The sequence below is a fragment of the Arabidopsis lyrata genome (genome assembly GCF_000004255.2).
Source record: "Arabidopsis lyrata subsp. lyrata unplaced genomic scaffold ARALYscaffold_2, whole genome shotgun sequence".
Taxonomy (NCBI): domain Eukaryota; kingdom Viridiplantae; phylum Streptophyta; class Magnoliopsida; order Brassicales; family Brassicaceae; genus Arabidopsis; species Arabidopsis lyrata.
The window spans coordinates 10532610-10550789 of record NW_003302554.1 but is presented as its reverse complement, the minus strand read 5'-3'; the positions used below and the strand labels follow the sequence as shown (position 1 = coordinate 10550789).

General features: G+C 37.6%; 4 protein-coding genes and 1 non-coding gene across 5 annotated transcripts in view; 3 read left to right on the top strand and 2 right to left on the bottom strand.

Annotated features, from left to right (window-relative positions):
• Positions 1 to 1723: 1723 nt before the first annotated feature.
• Positions 1724 to 2985, top strand: LOC9323061 (peroxiredoxin-2A). The gene has a single exon (XM_002888424.2). The coding sequence runs from the start codon at positions 1724 to 1726 to the stop codon at positions 2912 to 2914; it is 1191 nt and encodes a 396-aa protein (XP_002888470.1). The 3' UTR covers positions 2915 to 2985.
• Positions 2986 to 10809: 7824 nt separating this feature from the next.
• On the bottom strand, positions 10810 to 13035 carry LOC9324533 (GDSL esterase/lipase At3g62280). The gene is made up of 5 exons (XM_002886949.2): positions 12312 to 13035; positions 12040 to 12222; positions 11805 to 11968; positions 11306 to 11576; positions 10810 to 11202 (listed from the first exon to the last, which is right to left on the bottom strand). The coding sequence occupies exons 1-5, from the start codon at positions 12562 to 12564 to the stop codon at positions 10976 to 10978; spliced, it is 1098 nt and encodes a 365-aa protein (XP_002886995.1). The 5' UTR covers positions 12565 to 13035; the 3' UTR covers positions 10810 to 10975.
• Positions 12941 to 13013, bottom strand: TRNAF-GAA. The gene has a single exon. It is a non-coding gene; the product is annotated as a tRNA-Phe (tRNA).
• Positions 13036 to 13107: 72 nt separating the features above from the next.
• Positions 13108 to 15131, top strand: LOC9323060 (ADP-ribosylation factor 1). The gene is made up of 7 exons (XM_021010217.1): positions 13108 to 13215; positions 13750 to 13907; positions 14123 to 14193; positions 14332 to 14451; positions 14535 to 14653; positions 14744 to 14825; positions 14909 to 15131. The coding sequence occupies exons 2-7, from the start codon at positions 13760 to 13762 to the stop codon at positions 14912 to 14914; spliced, it is 546 nt and encodes a 181-aa protein (XP_020865876.1). The 5' UTR covers positions 13108 to 13215; positions 13750 to 13759; the 3' UTR covers positions 14915 to 15131.
• A 363-nt stretch (positions 15132 to 15494) lies between these two features.
• LOC110224259 (DUF724 domain-containing protein 7-like) overlaps positions 15495 to 18180 on the top strand; it is a 3325-nt gene continuing 639 nt past the window's right edge. Inside the window, exons 1-8 of the mRNA XM_021010218.1 lie at positions 15495 to 16075; positions 16162 to 16575; positions 16672 to 16926; positions 17068 to 17155; positions 17255 to 17388; positions 17459 to 17552; positions 17638 to 17742; positions 17844 to 18180. Coding sequence (XP_020865877.1) covers positions 15614 to 16075; positions 16162 to 16575; positions 16672 to 16926; positions 17068 to 17155; positions 17255 to 17388; positions 17459 to 17552; positions 17638 to 17742; positions 17844 to 18180 — 1889 coding nt within the window. The 5' untranslated portion in view covers positions 15495 to 15613. The remainder of the gene's footprint in view (positions 16076 to 16161; positions 16576 to 16671; positions 16927 to 17067; positions 17156 to 17254; positions 17389 to 17458; positions 17553 to 17637; positions 17743 to 17843) is intronic.

Genomic DNA, 18180 nt, shown 5'->3' with positions numbered 1-18180 from the left:
TGATTATATTGATGAAATTTGTTCTAAACTTCTTTTCATGAAGACATACCTTTGGCCACTGTTTAGCATACATCGAGATCCATTCTGATGCGACTCAAATTTTAGACAAAGTCTCATCTAATATATATAACCAAATTTTTAGAAATTTCTATTTTAGAAAAGTTGGAAATTTGTTTTTAGCGAATCCACTACAGTTTAATATAGAATCAAACTTTACCTTAAGAAATGAAATTTTTTAAAATGTCTCATTTTAAACAAATGACATAGTATATAGGTAAATAAAGAAATTTGGAAACAACTCTATAAAAAAGAAAACTTAATTATTATTCCTCAAAGAAGACAAAAATATAGTACTGTATATGTAACTAGTCAAAGAAAATCTGGAATAAAAGGAAATAATTATATATGTTTTGACCAAAAAGAATAAATAATAAAAAATCATATATAAAATAGAAATATATTTTACAATCCACAAATAGAAGATGAGGGATTAGTGGATATCTCCTCACAACTTTTAGTTCCCTAAGGGATATTACCTCTCTGCTTTTCGAATATTTGCTATTAATGCTTCCGTCAAATAATAAATAGATAAGATGATAATGAATAATCATGTTGAAGTCTTCCATTTGGAAATATGTTTCCTAGAGCGGCCATTAATTAGTACCTTATACCAAACTGATTTTTTTTTAATTTAATGTTAAATTATATTCAAAAAGAAAATAACGTTTGTTACAGCTTAATGCAGACTGTTTTTAATAAACACATAGAGCAAAACTGAAAGAATTATTCGTGAAAATTCCTTGTGGCAAACCAGACTTGTATGCCCGCTGCATATCTTGTGTCGCCTCCCATTCGGATCGTACTCAAACGATTTCGGACGTTCTTGTCTATCATTTTAACCAGCTTCTCTTCCGGTGACGGTTGTTCCCCATGTCTTCGAGCATTCCTTTCTTGCCAAATAGAATGTATTGTGTTCTGAAGTACATACCGTAAGATAAAGCCTTGAGTCTTGTCTAGGTTTGTATCACAAGACAGTTTCAGAATCTCCCTCCAGTTCGCAGAGAATTTATCCTTAAGGATCCCTCTTGCCAATTCCGTCCACACTTTAAGGGCATAAGGATACCGAACTGATTTTACACAGTAAACTATTCATATTATCTATTGTTTCACAAAACTAATTTTCTTAAAAAGATATGATGTTCAAAGACTATTCTATCATATCATACGCTTTACTTATATCTGATTTGATAGCCATGAATTTACGTATGTGTGATTTATTTTTACGTAAACCGTGAAATATCTCCTCGGCTATAAGAATTATCAGAAATTAGTTGAGCTGGCTCAAAGGCTTATTGAGTTTAGAATAACCTTGGTAAATTATTCTTTAGTCTTTGACAGCGAACTTTATTGAGTTTACATTTAATTCACTAAAAATGAAAATAATAAGAATACATTATTTGTTGATACAAATATGAATACATTATTTGAGTCCAGCAAGCCCAACTAAACAGGTGGTTGTGGGTAAATAAAAAAGTTGAATTCGTCGCAGAGCAAGTATAGGCCGAAGAGATACGTATATTTGATGTATCCAATTGTTAAGCTGGACATTAGTAAAAGCCCAACTAGATTTTTGAACCCTTTAACTGGCCGAACTTAATTTAGGGTTTCTTATCTTCATTTATAAGTCGCAAGGCACTGGTAAAGGGTTTCTCAAGTTGAAACAATGACAATAACGATGTCAAATCTTCCAACGGATTTAGTAGAGGAGATTATCTCTAAGGTTCCTTTGAAATCTATGAGAGGAGTGCGATTAACTTGCAAAAAGTGGAACGATTTGTTCAAAAGCCGGAGCTTTACGAAGATGCACATTGGCAAACAAGAACAAGCAGCTAGGGAATTAGGTCAAACTCGGATGATCATGATGATGGATTACAATGTTTATTTAATGGGCATTGTCCTCAATGAAAATCCATCCACAGAGTCTCTAGATAAACTTACGTGCCTACAAGATTCAGAACAAGTCAAAATTTATCAAGTCTTTCATTGTGAGGGTTTATTGTTATGCATCTTGAAAGATGATGATACTAAGGTTGTTGTTTGGAATCCGTATTTGGGGCAAACGAGATGGATCCAAACCAGAAAGTATTACCACGCTAGTGGAGGGAAAGGACGAGATTTTTACAAGTACGCTCTAGGATACAAAAATAATCGCAAAAGAAAATCTTGTCGTAGCCCTAAAATCTTGAGGTTTATAGATGATTTCAACCGTTACCCGAAGAACCCTGCTTTACGGTATGAAATCTACGATTTTGATTCCGATTTATGGACTACTCTTGATGTCTTTCCACACTGGCGTATATTGTCCCACCATGGCATTTCTCTCAAGGGAAACACTTACTGGGGCGTTGTAGAACGGAACGCAAAGGCACACATTAAACATATAATCTGTTTTGATTTTACAAGTGAGAGATTTGGACCGTTTCTGCCTCTTCCTCTGCCGTTTAGGGATTGGAAGGCACAATGTGTTTCTCTATCTTCAGTTAGAGACGAGAAGATCGCGGCTTTCTTTCAAGAAAGGGGAACATATAAAATTGAGATATGGATTACGACTAAGATTGAGACCGAAAATGTCTCTTGGAGCAATTTCTTCACAACGAATATGCCATCATGTATTGGCTATAGGCTTAAGAGTTTCTTCATTGAGGAGGAGAAACAAGTTGCTGTTGTTTTTGACAAAGAAGGAAAAAATCTATGCGATACTATTCATATCATTGGAGAGGCTGGATGCTTGAGGAAAGTGGAGCTTGGAGAACCCACAGAAAAAAAGTGTTTGCCACTTGTGTGCTCTTATGTTCCAAGTATAGTGCAAATCAAGCTACATAAAGAAGGCAAAAGGAAAGAACAAAGCGATTAGGAAAGACATCAATATGATCAAAACATGTTAGACGAGAGTTGATTAGTCTCAATTTACAAAGTCTAGGGTTTTTTTCCTAGTCAGAATATGTCGTACATCTCAAATAAGTATTTGTATTTTTCCTAGTTAGATTTTCACTAATAAAAAGTTTCTGCAGCCAGAGAAAGTGTTAGTGCTTATATTTCCTCAAAGTGCATTGCTAATGAAATTTATTCAGTAGGATTACCCTTCATGTATCAAAGTTATAGTAATTTTCAAAGTCGCGATATAAATTGGTAGATAAGTCGTCATACATAGATTTTGAAAGCATCTCCAAATTTTATGATAAAAACAGAAATGTTGTATAAGGAGTCGTGTTGAATTAACTATTGTCACATATCTTTTATTAACATTTGTGCTTTTTATCATTTTTTGGAGATTATGTGTAAAATGATGTTTGTATTTAATTTATTTCTGCCAAAAATAGAGTGCGAGGACAAGGCTGAAGAGGTAGCAACGTTGAATGATGGAGAATGCGCTTAGTGAATAGACATGGACCAATCCACTTTTTTATAGCTGATATTGAATTGAAAACCTACAAAACTTAAGATATCAAAATATTTGAAAACATTAAACATGATTAAACTGATGAAAGTTGTTCTAAATTTCTTTTGATGAAGACATACCTTTGGACATTGTTAAACATACTTGTGATGTGACTAAGATTTTAGACAAAGGCTCAACTAATATAACCAAAGCTTTTGGAAATTCTATTTCAGAAAAGTTGAAATAGAAATTTGTCATAAATTTCGTTATACGAGTCTGTTTTTCTTTCTTGGGAATAATACAAATATTTGTCATATTCCACAATGGCCAAAAGATCTTAATCGGAAAAATTATTCTCATTTTTACAAGTGTAAGTAGATAGACGTATACTTGGTGTATCAAATCTTTTTTTGATAAACGATTTTCTATAAAAATTGTCCCCAAGATATATATTTCAGAGATCGACTCCAATAGCTTTGTGTTAGCAAACTACATAGAGATATCCTAAGAAAATGGTAATTAATCTTTATTGATGAATAACAGCGTTTTGAATAACAACGAACTTATAAATTTTCTTAGTAGTTGTTAGTGAAGGATCTTCAAAAATCCACACCTCCGTATTTGGGGCAAACGAGATGGATAACAAAATCTTGAGGTTTATAGATGATTTCACCTTTTACCCCATAGATTCCGCTTTACGGTATGAAATCTACAATTTTGATTCTGATTTATGGACTACTCTTGATATCTCTCTACATTGGCATATACTGTCCGGCTGTGGCCTTACTCTTAAAGGAAACACTTATTGGGGTGTTGTAGTACGGAATAACTACGCTGCACCCTTGTTTGAAAAATCGCTAGGCGCTAGTCGGGCGTTCGGCATGGGCCTAGCGATTAATCGGAAAATCGGATTAAAATCGGGGATTAATCGGGGATTAGTTTTAGGGTTATTTTAATATTTTTAAAATATATTAATTCAATATTGTTTTCAAAATTACAGTAAAAACAAATTTTTATGATTTTTATTAAAATTTGAACACAAGTTATGTAAAACATCACAAACTCCCAATTCAAATGATTGAATAACAAAAATAAAATGTTTTTTTTATACTTGTAATCTAAAAAATAATCGGGGTACGTAAGATTAGGCGGGAAATAATCGGATTAGGCGGGAAATAATCGGATTAGACGGAGAATAATCGGGTTACTGATTTTTTAGGGGATTAGTCATTAATCGAGGCGGAGAGGGTGGGCCTAGCGATTAAGCGGGGAGTAATCGGGGCTAGGCGGGGATTTTTAGAACAGGGCGCTGCACCCATTGATCATATAATTTGGTTTGATTTTACAAGAGAGAGATTTGGACCGCTTCTCCCTCTGCCGTTTAGGGATTGGGATGAAGAATTTGCTTCACTATCTTCGGTTAGAGAAGAAAAGATCGCGGCTTTATTTCTGAAAAGCGAAACATATAATGTGGAGATATGGATTACGAATAAGATTGATGCCAACAGTACGTCGTGGAGCAATTTCTTCACAATGCATATGCAAATCTTTGACCTGAGGTTTTGATATAAGAGTTTCTTTATTGACGAGGAGAAAAAAGTTGCTGTGGTTTTTATTAAAGTAAGGAAAATAAAATGCGACCTTACTCTTAATCACGATACTATTAAAATCATTGGGGAGGCTGGATGCTTGAGGAAGTTGGAGCTTGGAGAACCCGCAAACAAAAACGGTTGGCCACATGCGTGCTCTTATGTTCCAAATATAGTGAAAATCAATCAACATAAAGGAGGCAAACGTAAAGAACAAAGCGATTAGGAAGGCATCTATATGATTAAATGTGTTGAGACATGATAAACGAATCAAGCAAGAGGAGGTGACAAAAGGAGAAAAAGAGAGTTGATTAGTCTAGTTTATATGTCTTTCATTTACCCTTTATTTTCTTTTAGCAATATTAATTTGTTTCTTCCCTTCTATAATCCAATGTGAACAAGACTTATATATATAGATATATATATTTTTTTTACCAAACGGCTGGGTGATCCATTAAAATGATTAGTTTGGTTTGAAATATCACATCCCTTTGGAGTCTTGGTGAACTTATCTTCATAAATGGTGATGATGGTTTTTTTCCAACCTTAGGAAATGAGTCCAGGACCTTGTGGCCTAGTAGTAATGAGACGGGCTTGAGGCGCCAACACGTCTCAAGTTCGATCCACCTGCTGCGTGAAAATCCAACACATTGTTTCTGGACACCCACATGGATATGGGCTCTTGCTTTCGGCCCATTTGAATATCCGGAGCGAGGGTCAATCCATGGGCTGCACTTCCCACAGGGATTAGTCTACCCAGGAAAAAAAAAAAAAAAAAAAAGGAGGAGAAAATGAGTTGGTGTGTCAGGGATTTTATGCTGAGACACATTGTAAAAACCAACCCTACTTATATTATTCTCCTTTGTGGTCAGAAACCGGAGGTGGTTAATGCAAGTCGCTAGTAAAGATAAGAGCAAACGCAACGGTGCATCCTTGCGTGGGGCGTATCTATTTTAAAATACAGAAATAATGCAAAATTTGTCTAAGACACAAAACTGGGATGTATGTTTACACCCGGATGTGGGATTGACGTGGCAGCGTCTGGTTGGTCAATTACTTCATTATATTATTATAATAGTACTTAAAAACAGGTTCTACCAATAATCAACTCCTAACAATTTGATTCTAAACATAACTTCTTAGGGGAAAATTCACATGATTGTGAACAAGATCTGGAGATTGGGAGATCGGTCTTCGTTGATTGATGTCTTCGAAGTTGATGAATCAACGGTAAAGTTCCGTATTAGAAATGAGGGTATGCGCCACCGAATCTTGAACAGAGGGATGTGGAACATAATGGACATTCCGATGATCGTTGCCAAATGGACTCCTTTTAAGGAAGAAGCACAGCCAGCGATGAAGACAATGCCACTTTGGATCACTCTAACGAATATCCCTCCGTCGATGTTCACTGATAAAGGACTGGAGTTTTTGGCCAGTGCCGTGGGGGAACCTAAGAGATTGCATCCAAAAACAGAAGCTTGTGTTAGTTTCGACGAAGCACAAATTTTAGTAGAAGCAGATTTAACCAAGAGCTTACCAACAGAGTACACATTCACAGGCGAGGAAGAAGGTGAGTTGGACTATGTGGTCAAGTACGCCTATCCATGGTTACCTCCACGGTGCACCTGCTGCCAAAAATGGGGACATTTGTATAAAAATTGTCTAGCTGCTGCGCCTAAATCTCCAGGGAAGCTGGATTCTAGCATGAAAGTCACAGAAGAAATAAGGACAGTTAACAAGGCTGTTTCTCCAGGGAAGAAAGGAAACGCCGAAGCTTCACCTGCGGAGCTTACCGGGGTAAATAATGTTGCTGAAACTTGGGTTTGTGTTGGAGAAAAGGGAGAGGAAGTATCAGAGAAGGTAGGTTCAGATGGTGAGGATAAAGAGGAGGGATGGATAACCCCAAGGTCAAGTAAAAGCCCGTTCAGGAGTAAAGAGGGTTTAAAGTTTGGAGAAGTCTCCATTCTAACAAATTCTTACTCAGTACTAGGAGAGAATGAGGCATTAGAGGAGGGACAGAATGAGGATTCTGATGCTGGAGATACGAGAGTCTCGAGTAAACCAGGGGATCAAACAGAGGAAAACAGAGAGGATAATGGAGGGGTAACAAAGCCGCGTAAGCCAGAATTACCACTGCGTCCATCCTTACCTAGAGACTCAAAGACGGCGCATAAAGCTGTTTCAATGTCTTCAACTCAATCAACTAGGGGTCTCCCTAAAGATCAGAGTAAGAAGAACCCCCCCCCCTCTCGTCGTTAATGTCAGGTTTCTTCTGGAATGTTCGCGGCTTAAACAAATCTTCAAAACATTCCGTTATCAAGAAGTGGGTGGAGGAGAATGATTTTCAGTTTTGTTGTTTGATTGAAACGAGGGTCAAGGAAAGAAAGGCAGTGAGATTGGGGAGTAAGTTGTTCAAAGATTGGTCAGTGTTAATAAAATTATGAACACAATGGACGTGGTCGTATTTGGGTTATTTGGAAAAAGAATGTACGGTTAAGTCCCTTTTATAAAAGCGGTCAACTGATAACATGTTCTGTGAAGTTAGAGGATCAAGAGGAAGAGTTTTTCTGCTCTTTTGTTTATGCCTCTAATTCGGCGGAGGAGAGAAAAGAGTTATGGACAGAGCTGAAAGATCATTATGACTCTCCTATTATTAGGCGTAAACCTTGGATCATATTTGGAAACTTTAATGAGACTCTAGACATAGAAGAGCACTCGCATGGGTTAGACAACCCCATGGTAACGACGGGAATGCGAGATTTTCAGCAAGTGGTGAGCTACTGTTCAATTTCGGACATGGCAGCTCAAGGGCAACTTTACACATGGTGCAATAAACGGGAAAACGATTTAATCATGAAGAAACTTGATCGGGTTCTGATCAATGATGGCTGGACGCAAGCTTTCCCTCAGTCGTATAGTGTATTCGAAGCTGGAGGTGTTTCGGATCACTTGCGGTGTCGGATTAGTTTAAATTGTGTGCAGCGGGAAGCAAAGTAAAAGGTCCAAAGCCTTTTAAATTTGTGAACGCACTCACTGACATGGAGGATTTTAAACCAATGGTTGACGCCTATTGGAAAGAAACAGAGCCTATATTCTCATCCACCTCCTCTCTCTTTCGCTTCTCAAAAAAACTAAAGGGATTAAAGCCAAAATCAGAAGCTTGGCGCGTGATCGTTTGGGAAACTTGATCAAAAAGTCCAAAGAGGCGTATGAAACTCTCTGTCAAAAGCAGCAGGTGAACTTAACAAACCCTTCTCCGCAAGCCATGGTAGAAGAAAACGAAGCTTATGCTAGATGGGACCATGTATCAGATTTGGAGGAAAAATTTCTTAAACAGAAGTCAAAACTACATTGGCTGCACGTAGGTGACAAGAATACAAAGGCATTTCACAGAGCTGTAGCTACACGGGAAGCACAAAACACAATTCGGGAGATCTTAAGTAACGATGGAACGGTTAAAGTAAAGAAGGAGGAAATAAAAGCAGAGGCTGAGCGTTTTTTCCGTGAGTTTTTGCAGCTGATTCCCAACGATTACGAGGGTATCACGATCATTGATCTTCAACAACTGCTACCATTTTGATGCTCGGCAGTGGATCAACAAAGTCTAATTCGCACAGTCACGGATGAGGAGATTAAGAAAGTTATGTTCTTAATGCCAAATGACAAAGCTCCTGGCCCCGATGGCTATACCTCTGAATTCTACAAGGCAGCATGGGAGATAATTGGAAAAGAGTTCACATTGGCCATCCAATCTTTTTTCACAAAAGGATTCCTACCTAAAGGTATCAATTCCACTATTCTTGCGCTTATACCCAAGAAAACAGAGGCTCGAGAAATGAGGGACTATCGACCAATCTCATGTTGTAACGTGATTTATAAAGTTATTTCGAAGATCATCGCAAACCGTCTTAAAACAGTACTTCCTAAGTTTCTTGCGGGGAATCAATCTGCGTTTGTGAAAGACAGGTTGCTGATAGAGAATCTATTGCTTGCTACGGAGTTGGTCAAAGATTACCACAAGGATTCTACCTCTAGTCGGTGTGCTATAAAAATCGATATTTCGAAAGCTTTCGATTTAGTTCAATGGTGCTTCATACGAAATGTCCTCACAGCTCTGAATTTCCCACAAGAATTTATTCACTGGATTACGCTTTGCATCACAACAGCTTCTTTTTCAGTCCAAGTTAATGGAGAATTAGCGGGTTATTTTCAGAGTTCAAGAGGTTTACGACAAGGGTGCGCTCTTTCCCCATATTTGTTTGTTATAAGTATGGATGTTCTCTCGAAAATGTTGGATAAGGCAGCAGGTGCAAAAAAATTTGGCTATCATCCGAGATGTAAGAGTATGGGGCTGACCCACTTAAGCTTCGCCGATGATCTTATGGTACTATCTGATGGAAAAGTTCGATCTCTAGAAGGAATAGTGGAGGTGTTTGATGAGTTTGCCAAGCGATCGGGCCTTAAGATCAGCATGGAAAAATCAACAGTGTATCTAGCCGGTCAGTCAGACATCACTCATCTTAACATAGCGAACCGGTTCCCGTTCTCCATTGGCCAGCTTCCGGTTAACAATAGTCGGTGGTCTATTTGTATTTTAGTCATGTTGCATCTAATATTTTGACATCGGGACTACATATTGAGTATCGAGTTTAATTAAGCCGATTCAACTATAGACCGGTCTGGTACTGTTTGTCGAGCCAAGTGAGGTAGAGCCGATTTAAGAATATATAGTTTCAACATAAAATATGATAATGCAATAAAATAAATACGAAAACAAACAATAAGCTGCAAAACAATAAAAGAAGAAGTAATCACATTACGGAAATTTAATAAAATTTAAAAGTATAAAACTTGTAACAGACTCTATATACACTACTCTAATAGCAAAACTGCTTATTGAATTTGTTTTTAATACTTTGATCAACTTTCATATTAATTATTCATCAGATTCTGTAAAAGTTGTCCACCAAACTCACTCATATTAGTTCTTTTTTGAGTATCGTCTAATTTATTCAACATTACGTATTATTGCCAAAATAACAAAACTACATTATTAAAGATTCAATCATGCATTTCACTCATTTTATGTCTTTTGTTTTTTTTTCACAAAGCTAAATTTTTATACCAAAACATATATGCTTTTTTGATGATGTGCTTAATTATTTTCATCTACCCAATATATTTTATGTAGAAGCTGCTGGGCGGAATCTTTGCTTTCACTTTACAATTCCATCAATACGAGGTTCTTGCATGTTGGAACTTCAAATAATACAATGCCAAGTTAACTTCATAGATGCTAATAATGGCTAACTTTCGTTATACACACACCGTTTAAAGGAAAATAGTACCAGATTTACAAATCCAATAAATGATATACTGTGTATAGTTGTCGTCCCATACGATATTAGTAAACCAGATACAACGAACACAATAATAAATATACACTATTGTGTATTAATGACATCACAAATTCACAATAGTCGAACACACTTTAACTATACTTGGTGAATATATGAACTGCAGTCAAATTAATTCCGACAATAATGATGTCTAGGGGACGACTTTTTTTCTATTATGAACGAGCAATAATAATTGAGGGAGAAACAAAAAAAAAAAATATGTGAGAGGCGAAAGACAAAATAGAAAAAGTGGTTGGTCATTTTCTCTCATCATTTCTCATGTCAACACTCGAATTTCAATTTGTAAGAATATGAAGCCAGAAAACATGGTGATAATGGCTCAATAGTTTGACTTCTCACATTCACTTCATAGCGTAATCATTTGTCATTTTAGTACCATCAATAGTTGGACCGATTAGTGAGGTTAATGAACGGCTAAGATCCTTGCATATATAAAACACATTGGTCGTTTATTCTATTTCTGATTATATTGAAAAACAAACTTTATTAACAAAACCGGTTAAATAGATTGACTTGTACTAGAACTACCAAAACCGGTCAAGGGGAATCTTTGGGTAAGAGTACCGATTTGTCAAAACCGCATCAACGACAACCCGGTTAGCAGCTTCGGTATAGTGAACCCCATCCCATACAATTGCTTTGGTTACATCACGACAAATAGTTGAACCGGGTTGACCACACGTTGCTTTTCGATCGTAGTTGTTAGGCCTTCCTCCATAACCACAACAAGCCATTAACGGATCCACAAATCCTGAAACCACATAAACCAAATAAACCGAACAAAACCGGTTTTTATTTCTCATAACAATAAAAAATGGTTGATTTTATTTATTATTAATGCGATCGATACGCACCGTATCGTTTGAAATCGGCGGAGAGTTTGTATTTGATGGAGTAAATATCAACGTAGACGAGAGTGGCGTCTTTGAACTGCGATCTCAGTTCGTTGCAGAGACTAAAGAGTCCTTTGTTGAAAGCTTCTGCGACTTCGTTGTGAACCCGGAAACAACCAATCGGGTCAAGATCCGAATCGTTATGCGGATGAATCGCCAATTCTTTTGGTGCACAGCCCAATGGGCCTGTGTTGTGTACCCAAAACTTTCTCCCTCCGTATAAATATACGGTCTTCATTACAATATACCAAATGACAAAAGTCAGCCGTATCAGGTAAGGTTTACGAGTCAACTAAACAGTTGTCCCCATGAAGCTTTTAGTTAGTTAAAATAATATCCCTAACGCTCTAGCTATTAATTTATCATACAAATTATAATCATATATGGAGATGAAATGTTGCGGCTAACAGTTTATTCATATGTTAAAATATAAAAGTATTTTGAGAAAGAAATAAAGTACCTGTATGGCTTTCTTTATCTCGAGAAGCATGGAAGGAATTTTTTCGACAACGGGTGTATAGGTTAAATTTGAATCGTATAGAGCAAGTAAAAGATCATTTTGTCCAATATCGATCATGTACAATGCGTTTTTAAATCCATTATCATCAATAAGATCTCTTCTCCCTACCAACAGGAGAAAATATTTTATGAGTAATGAATTTGAGATGTATATTTTGAGACAGAATAATAATTACCGGAAGAGATAAGTTCTTGAGAACGGTTTTTGAAATGGACGAATTGGCGGATTTGAATGGCAAGAGGGAAGGAAAACACTGGAAGAGCGGTGGCTCCCGAGACTGCGAAATTGACTCCTCTTTTGAAATTTGGTGACAATGAATCCAAATATGGACTCAGATATGTCATCTTTAAATGTTCACCTAATCATATATCAAATTTTTTTAAACCGAATTTGTAAGATTACATGTATGAACGTAAAACGTATATAAAAACAAGAAATGGGACTCACAGAAGAAGTCAACGATGAGTCGACCGTCACCGAGACGACCAGTGCCTCTATGGAAGAAGGTAATGCCATGAGGAAGTCCGATAGGAAGTCCTACTCCAGCAAGAACTCCTCCAGTGTCGGAGTTAGAGTCGCCGAAGTTTATCAGTATACGTTTCTTGTTTGACTTGGAACTAATTTCAGAGTTAGAGCAAACCATAAGAGATAGACATAAAATAAAGAAGAAGAATTGTAGAGAGGAAACAGCGGAATCCATTTCTTTTGAATTATTTTGCTACTCATAAAATTTTAATCAAGATTCAAGATCTAAGCTTTTTATATATAGTACTACTGTCTTTGGCTTAGAAAGTCAAAAATTTTAATTGTAAGTCAATATGTATATGTTAATACTATTTCATTATAGTAATGTTTAATAATCTGAAAGCAATGTTATAAAAGCAATAAATCAATCCCTAGATCCGATCGGCCATGTTTTCTAAGGATTGTCAGAACTTGTTGAGCTATTAAAAAAATACACCACACGATCTATTTGATTAATATGGGCCAAAGCCGAAACTAAATGGGCCTCATCGAATATTGTATGTGTAAAAAGTCCAGGCCCACTAGCTGAGTGCAAAAAAATAACAAAAAATTGCGGTGAGCGTGGATCGAACACGCGACCTTCAGATCTTCAGTCTGACGCTCTCCCAACTGAGCTATCCCCGCGATTTGTTAACAAAGCTAATATATTTAATTATATACTTAAATTATAAAAGCGAGAATTGTGATTTTTTTTTGGCCATAAGTAGAGAATTGTTGTGTTCCACTATTCCTCCTCTCACGTTCGAAGACCATTTCTTGTTCTTTGGACGACCATCGGCGACAGTGTTAAGTCTAGGTCTTCTTCTTCGGCGTAGTTTTTTTCCCGGTAAGTCTCCGTTCATCACCGAATCTGTATCCCTCTTTCTCTATTTGTTTACTTGATCGACTGTTTCCATTATCTATCTCGCGATCGGTGTCCGTCATCTCCAGATCTGTGTGTATTCGCCTGATTTCGTTATGGATGTGACATGATTTCTTGTGATTCGTTTCATTAGGGATGATAGATCTGTATCTGCATGATCGTTAAAGTGATCTAGATTTCTCTTTTTCAGATCGGAATTTAGATCTCTTTTTGTTGATCATGTTGATTCTATCGGAAGTTGATGATACGAATGAGATCCGAGAGAACTTTTAATCTTAGGATGCATCAAAACTACCTTGATTTGTAATTGTTTCTCAAGTGATGGATATTGAATCTATGTGAATGCTGCAAATGAGTTCCAGAGGATGTACTGGTTGCGTCAAAACTGCTTTGCTTTGTGATTTTTTTTCTCAAGTGATGGATGGTGTTGAATCTACGTGAATGCTGCAATTGAGTATGCGTTTAGACTGAAGATTTTATGTGATTACTTTGAAACAGGCTTGATAATATGGGGCTGTCCTTCGGAAAGTTGTTCAGCAGGCTCTTTGCAAAGAAAGAGATGCGTATCCTCATGGTGGGTCTCGATGCTGCTGGTAAGACTACGATCCTGTACAAGCTCAAGCTTGGAGAGATTGTGACTACGATCCCAACCATTGGTGAGTTTCTAACTTTGCATCCTCTTTCTTGCATCGAATTATGAGAAATAAACACATTGTTATGCATTCATATCAAGGGATCATGGACTCATGGTTGGATTAGTAGATTATGGTAAAATTTTAGTTTGGATCTTGAATAAACAGGTGCAATATGGCATGCATGTACTTGTACTTGTTGAAGAATTTTCATCTCTGACAATTCTGGGTTTTGCTAGGTTTCAATGTGGAGACTGTGGAATACAAGAACATTAGCTTTACTGTGTGGGATGTCGGGGGTCAAGACAAGGTATTGTGATTACATTCCTTTACCAGTATTCTACAATTACTATAGCTAACTTTTTTATTCTCCATGAACTGCCCCATTTTGCTAAATGATATTTACATTATTCCAATATAACATTTTTCTTTTCACTTGCCCATCCAGATTCGTCCATTGTGGAGGCACTACTTCCAGAACACTCAGGGACTTATCTTTGTGGTGGACAGCAATGATCGTGACCGTGTTGTGGAAGCCAGGGATGAGCTTCACAGAATGTTGAACGAAGTAAAACTCGAACAAAAATCTCCTTCCCTAGTGTTACATAATGAAGCAAGTGGCATCATTTTGTTTCCTTTTGACTGTTGCAGGATGAGTTGAGAGATGCTGTGCTCCTGGTCTTTGCTAACAAGCAAGATCTTCCAAATGCGATGAACGCCGCTGAGATAACTGACAAGCTTGGACTTCACTCTCTCCGTCAACGACACTGGTGAGCCAAAGAAAACTAAACCAAATCTCTTTATATACCCGATCGAAAGCCTAAGAAGTGATATAAATCCTTGGTGGGTTTGTTGAACAGGTACATACAGAGCACATGTGCTACCTCCGGAGAAGGGCTTTATGAGGGACTTGACTGGCTCTCTAACAACATCGCAAACAAGGTATATATACCAAGTTTAAAAAACGCTTAGTATTTATTTATATTGATTGTTAAAGACTTAATCAAATGTGTGATTAATTGCAGGCTTAGGAGAGCATTGTGTGGTTTGGTTTTAATCGAGGAGAGTCTTGTCTTCTTCGTCTCTCTCTTTTGTTCTTTCTTCTCAAACTCTTTATCATTTCATACTCTTTGTTCTTTGCTCTAATAAATTCACGAGTTTTTTTTTCCTTTTTTCTTTTATCCTATAATTCAGAGTTTCAGACGCTTATAAAATGGGGCCCAATTTAGGCGGATATTCCAATTTCTTTTTAGCCTTGTGCATTTTCTAAATTAATTTATCGACACACCCAATTGGCCAATCCCGTGAGATGGATTTGAAATTTCAAACAGTATTCAAAATTTCAAACAGTACGACTCAATTCTAAAAGCGAAAATGATATTAAAAAAAAATGTAATGAAATTGTTTTTACAAACGTTTAGAAGACAGTTTAGAAAATCTGAATTTATAAGTAATCGACAAATCTGATTGGGTGGGAGTCAGCACTAATACAAACAGCCACAATTCCCGATTGAATCATAATTAAATACGTTGTAAGAAAAAAGAAGAAGAAGTTAATTATAGTAGATCTCCACTACACTAACACTAATACTAATACAAAGAATATCTTTACATATACTCCATTTCTTCAAGCTTTCCACCAAAAAAAATAGCTCACTTTATCTTTCGTCTCTCTTCTTCTTAGGTCTAGGGTTCTGGTGATTGTTGCTTTGGGTTTTCTGAGAGAAACCATGTTGTTAACTACGGGAAGAAAGGAGAAGCTCTCCGTTTCTAAAGGTTCTGAAATTGAAGTCTCTTCTCAAGAGTATGAGTATGGTACTGGCAATGTCTGGTACTGCGCCATTCTCGAAGAAACTCTAGCTAAATCGAAGCGGAAGAAGCTCTCCGTTCGTCACTTGGATCCTCTGCTCAAGGATGATTATTCTCCTCCGTTAATCCAAACCACCGTGCATCGTTTGATGCGTCCAGTTCCGCCGCCGGATCCGTTTCCAGAGGTCGATTTTGAGGAAGGTGACGTCGTTGACGCTGCTCATAAAGGTGGTTGGTGGTCTGGCTTGGTGATTAAAGTGCTGGGAAATTGGCGTTTCTTGGTGTATCTCAGATTCCAACCTGATGTCATCGAGCTTCAACGAAAGGATCTGCGTCCGCATTTCACTTGGAAAGATGACGAATGGTTTCGATACGAGAAACTAGTAAGTGTTGATTTTTTCTTCTTCGTTTGATTCAACTCTTAGTTTCATTGGTATCTAACCAAATGATGTTATTTTTGTGGATGAAGCAATTGACTGAGTCGGATTTTAGTGCCGGAAAGTCTGTAGAAGTCAGAACCGAGGTACACAATTTGGGTGATGTTTGGGCTCCGGCTATGGCCATTAAGGAGAATGAAGATGGGACATTATTGGTAAAGTTGAAGACTTTAAGCGATGAAGAGGTCGATTGCACCAAGATAAGCGTTTCTTATTCCAAAATCCGACCTTCACCACTGCCTATTGGTTTAAGAGATTACAAATTGATGGAAAATGTGGATGCGCTTGTTGAGTCTGGATGGTGTCCGGGTGTTGTTAGTAAAGTTCTTTTCGGGAAGAGATACGCAGTGGCTTTGGGGCCAAACAAGGAGAGTAAGGAGTTTAGCCGCTTGCAGTTAAGACCTTCTATAGAGTGGAAAGATGGAGTTTGGCATAAAGAAGAAAAAGTATGTTGTTGATTCTTACATAAAACACTATTGTATGTTGTTGAATCATTTGTTCATATTTTGTGAGAAAAAAAACATTTTGTGTTCCATTTTTAGGTTTATGATATCGAAGAGAGTTCTCATGGAGTTGAAGAAACAGCTCGTTCAACCCGCATAAGGGTAACTGTTCGAACTGCCCTGAGAGAGAGGCATGCTTCGGCCTCAGTAAAAAATTTGAGGGCGACACGCTCTTCTAGTGGTGCTATCCAGAATATGCAGAATCCTCTTCCTGCCTCTTCCAGTGGAGATGTTGCAGAGGCTGGTAGAGCATCTGTCACTGTGAGTGAAACACCGCTCTCCGTAACTGCAGCTGTGAGTTAGATATTTCCGCCCGTCCCTCTCTATCTCTAGTTGCACGCTAATTTAACAGTCGTGAATTTAACTTGCTTGAAGCAATCTTACTCCAATGACATAGATTGGGTAATTACTGTTAACTTTGTGTGTTTCTTGCAGCAGTTATCTGGAGAATTAGGGAGTAGGATGACTGATGTTGTGATGAATGAGAACACTCCAGTCACAAGCCAACCGGAGATAGCAGCACGTAAGTGTTATATCATTCTTTACCTTGACAAATATGATGGTTAGTCTTATTGGAAGTTGTTTGTGTCTCGAAATGATTCTACATATTTACTGTTTCTAGCAAAAGATTTTCACCCATCGATAGTCCTGGGCGTAGCCGCAGCGGTCAAAACACAAGGAAAAACATCTCCAAAGAAGAAACTTCAGGCAATGAAGAATCAAAAGAGCTCTACAAATGATTCTGCTAAAGAGAAGGTGAAAGTTAGTTAGTCGAACTGTTAAACATCCCACTTTGCCGGTCGTTCATCCTATTGATTCTACGCAGGCACCTGAGGAGATGAAAAACAGAGAGAGTGTTAATAAGAGGAAAAGAGGACAGCCACGCAAGTTCATAAGCACAGAGCCTAAGCAGAAGACTGGTATGTTGTCTTAACTTTCATGGATAAGTAAAGCGGCATTTGTTTCTTTGCGATCTTAAAACATTCTTGGCATAATACATTGTAGGTGTGTCTGGTAATAATTCAAAGGCTGCCACTATTGAACATACCGATATGACTGAGGATGATAGGCCTCTTGCTTCATGGATCCACGCTGGAAATTCATCATCGGGTACGGCTGGATTAAGTGCTGACACATCTTGTAAACAATTGGTGCTCTTTTAGCTTTCGGTTCTCATTGTTTTGTGTTTTGCTTTTCACCTTATTCCTCAGGGCAATCTGTTTCTCGGACTCCTGATCTAGGGCTTAATACAGTTGTGGAAAAGCATGTCGATGTTTTGGAAACTCCCCCAGCGAGAGAGTCGACAATGGTTCTACCATTTGTAAAGAAGTCACAGCTTTGGAAAGTCCTTGAATCAATGGAGGTCTTCAAAACAGTGCCACAGCGTCCACATTTCAGTCCACTGCTAGATAGCGAAGAAGAGTTCCGTGAAGGAGATGCTATTGGTACAATGGTGAAGTTTAGTTCGCTGTTAGAGAAAGTCAACAACCTACAAGTCGACGATCCAATAAGCTCGATTAATAGGATTGACGAGTGTTTCCTCAAGCT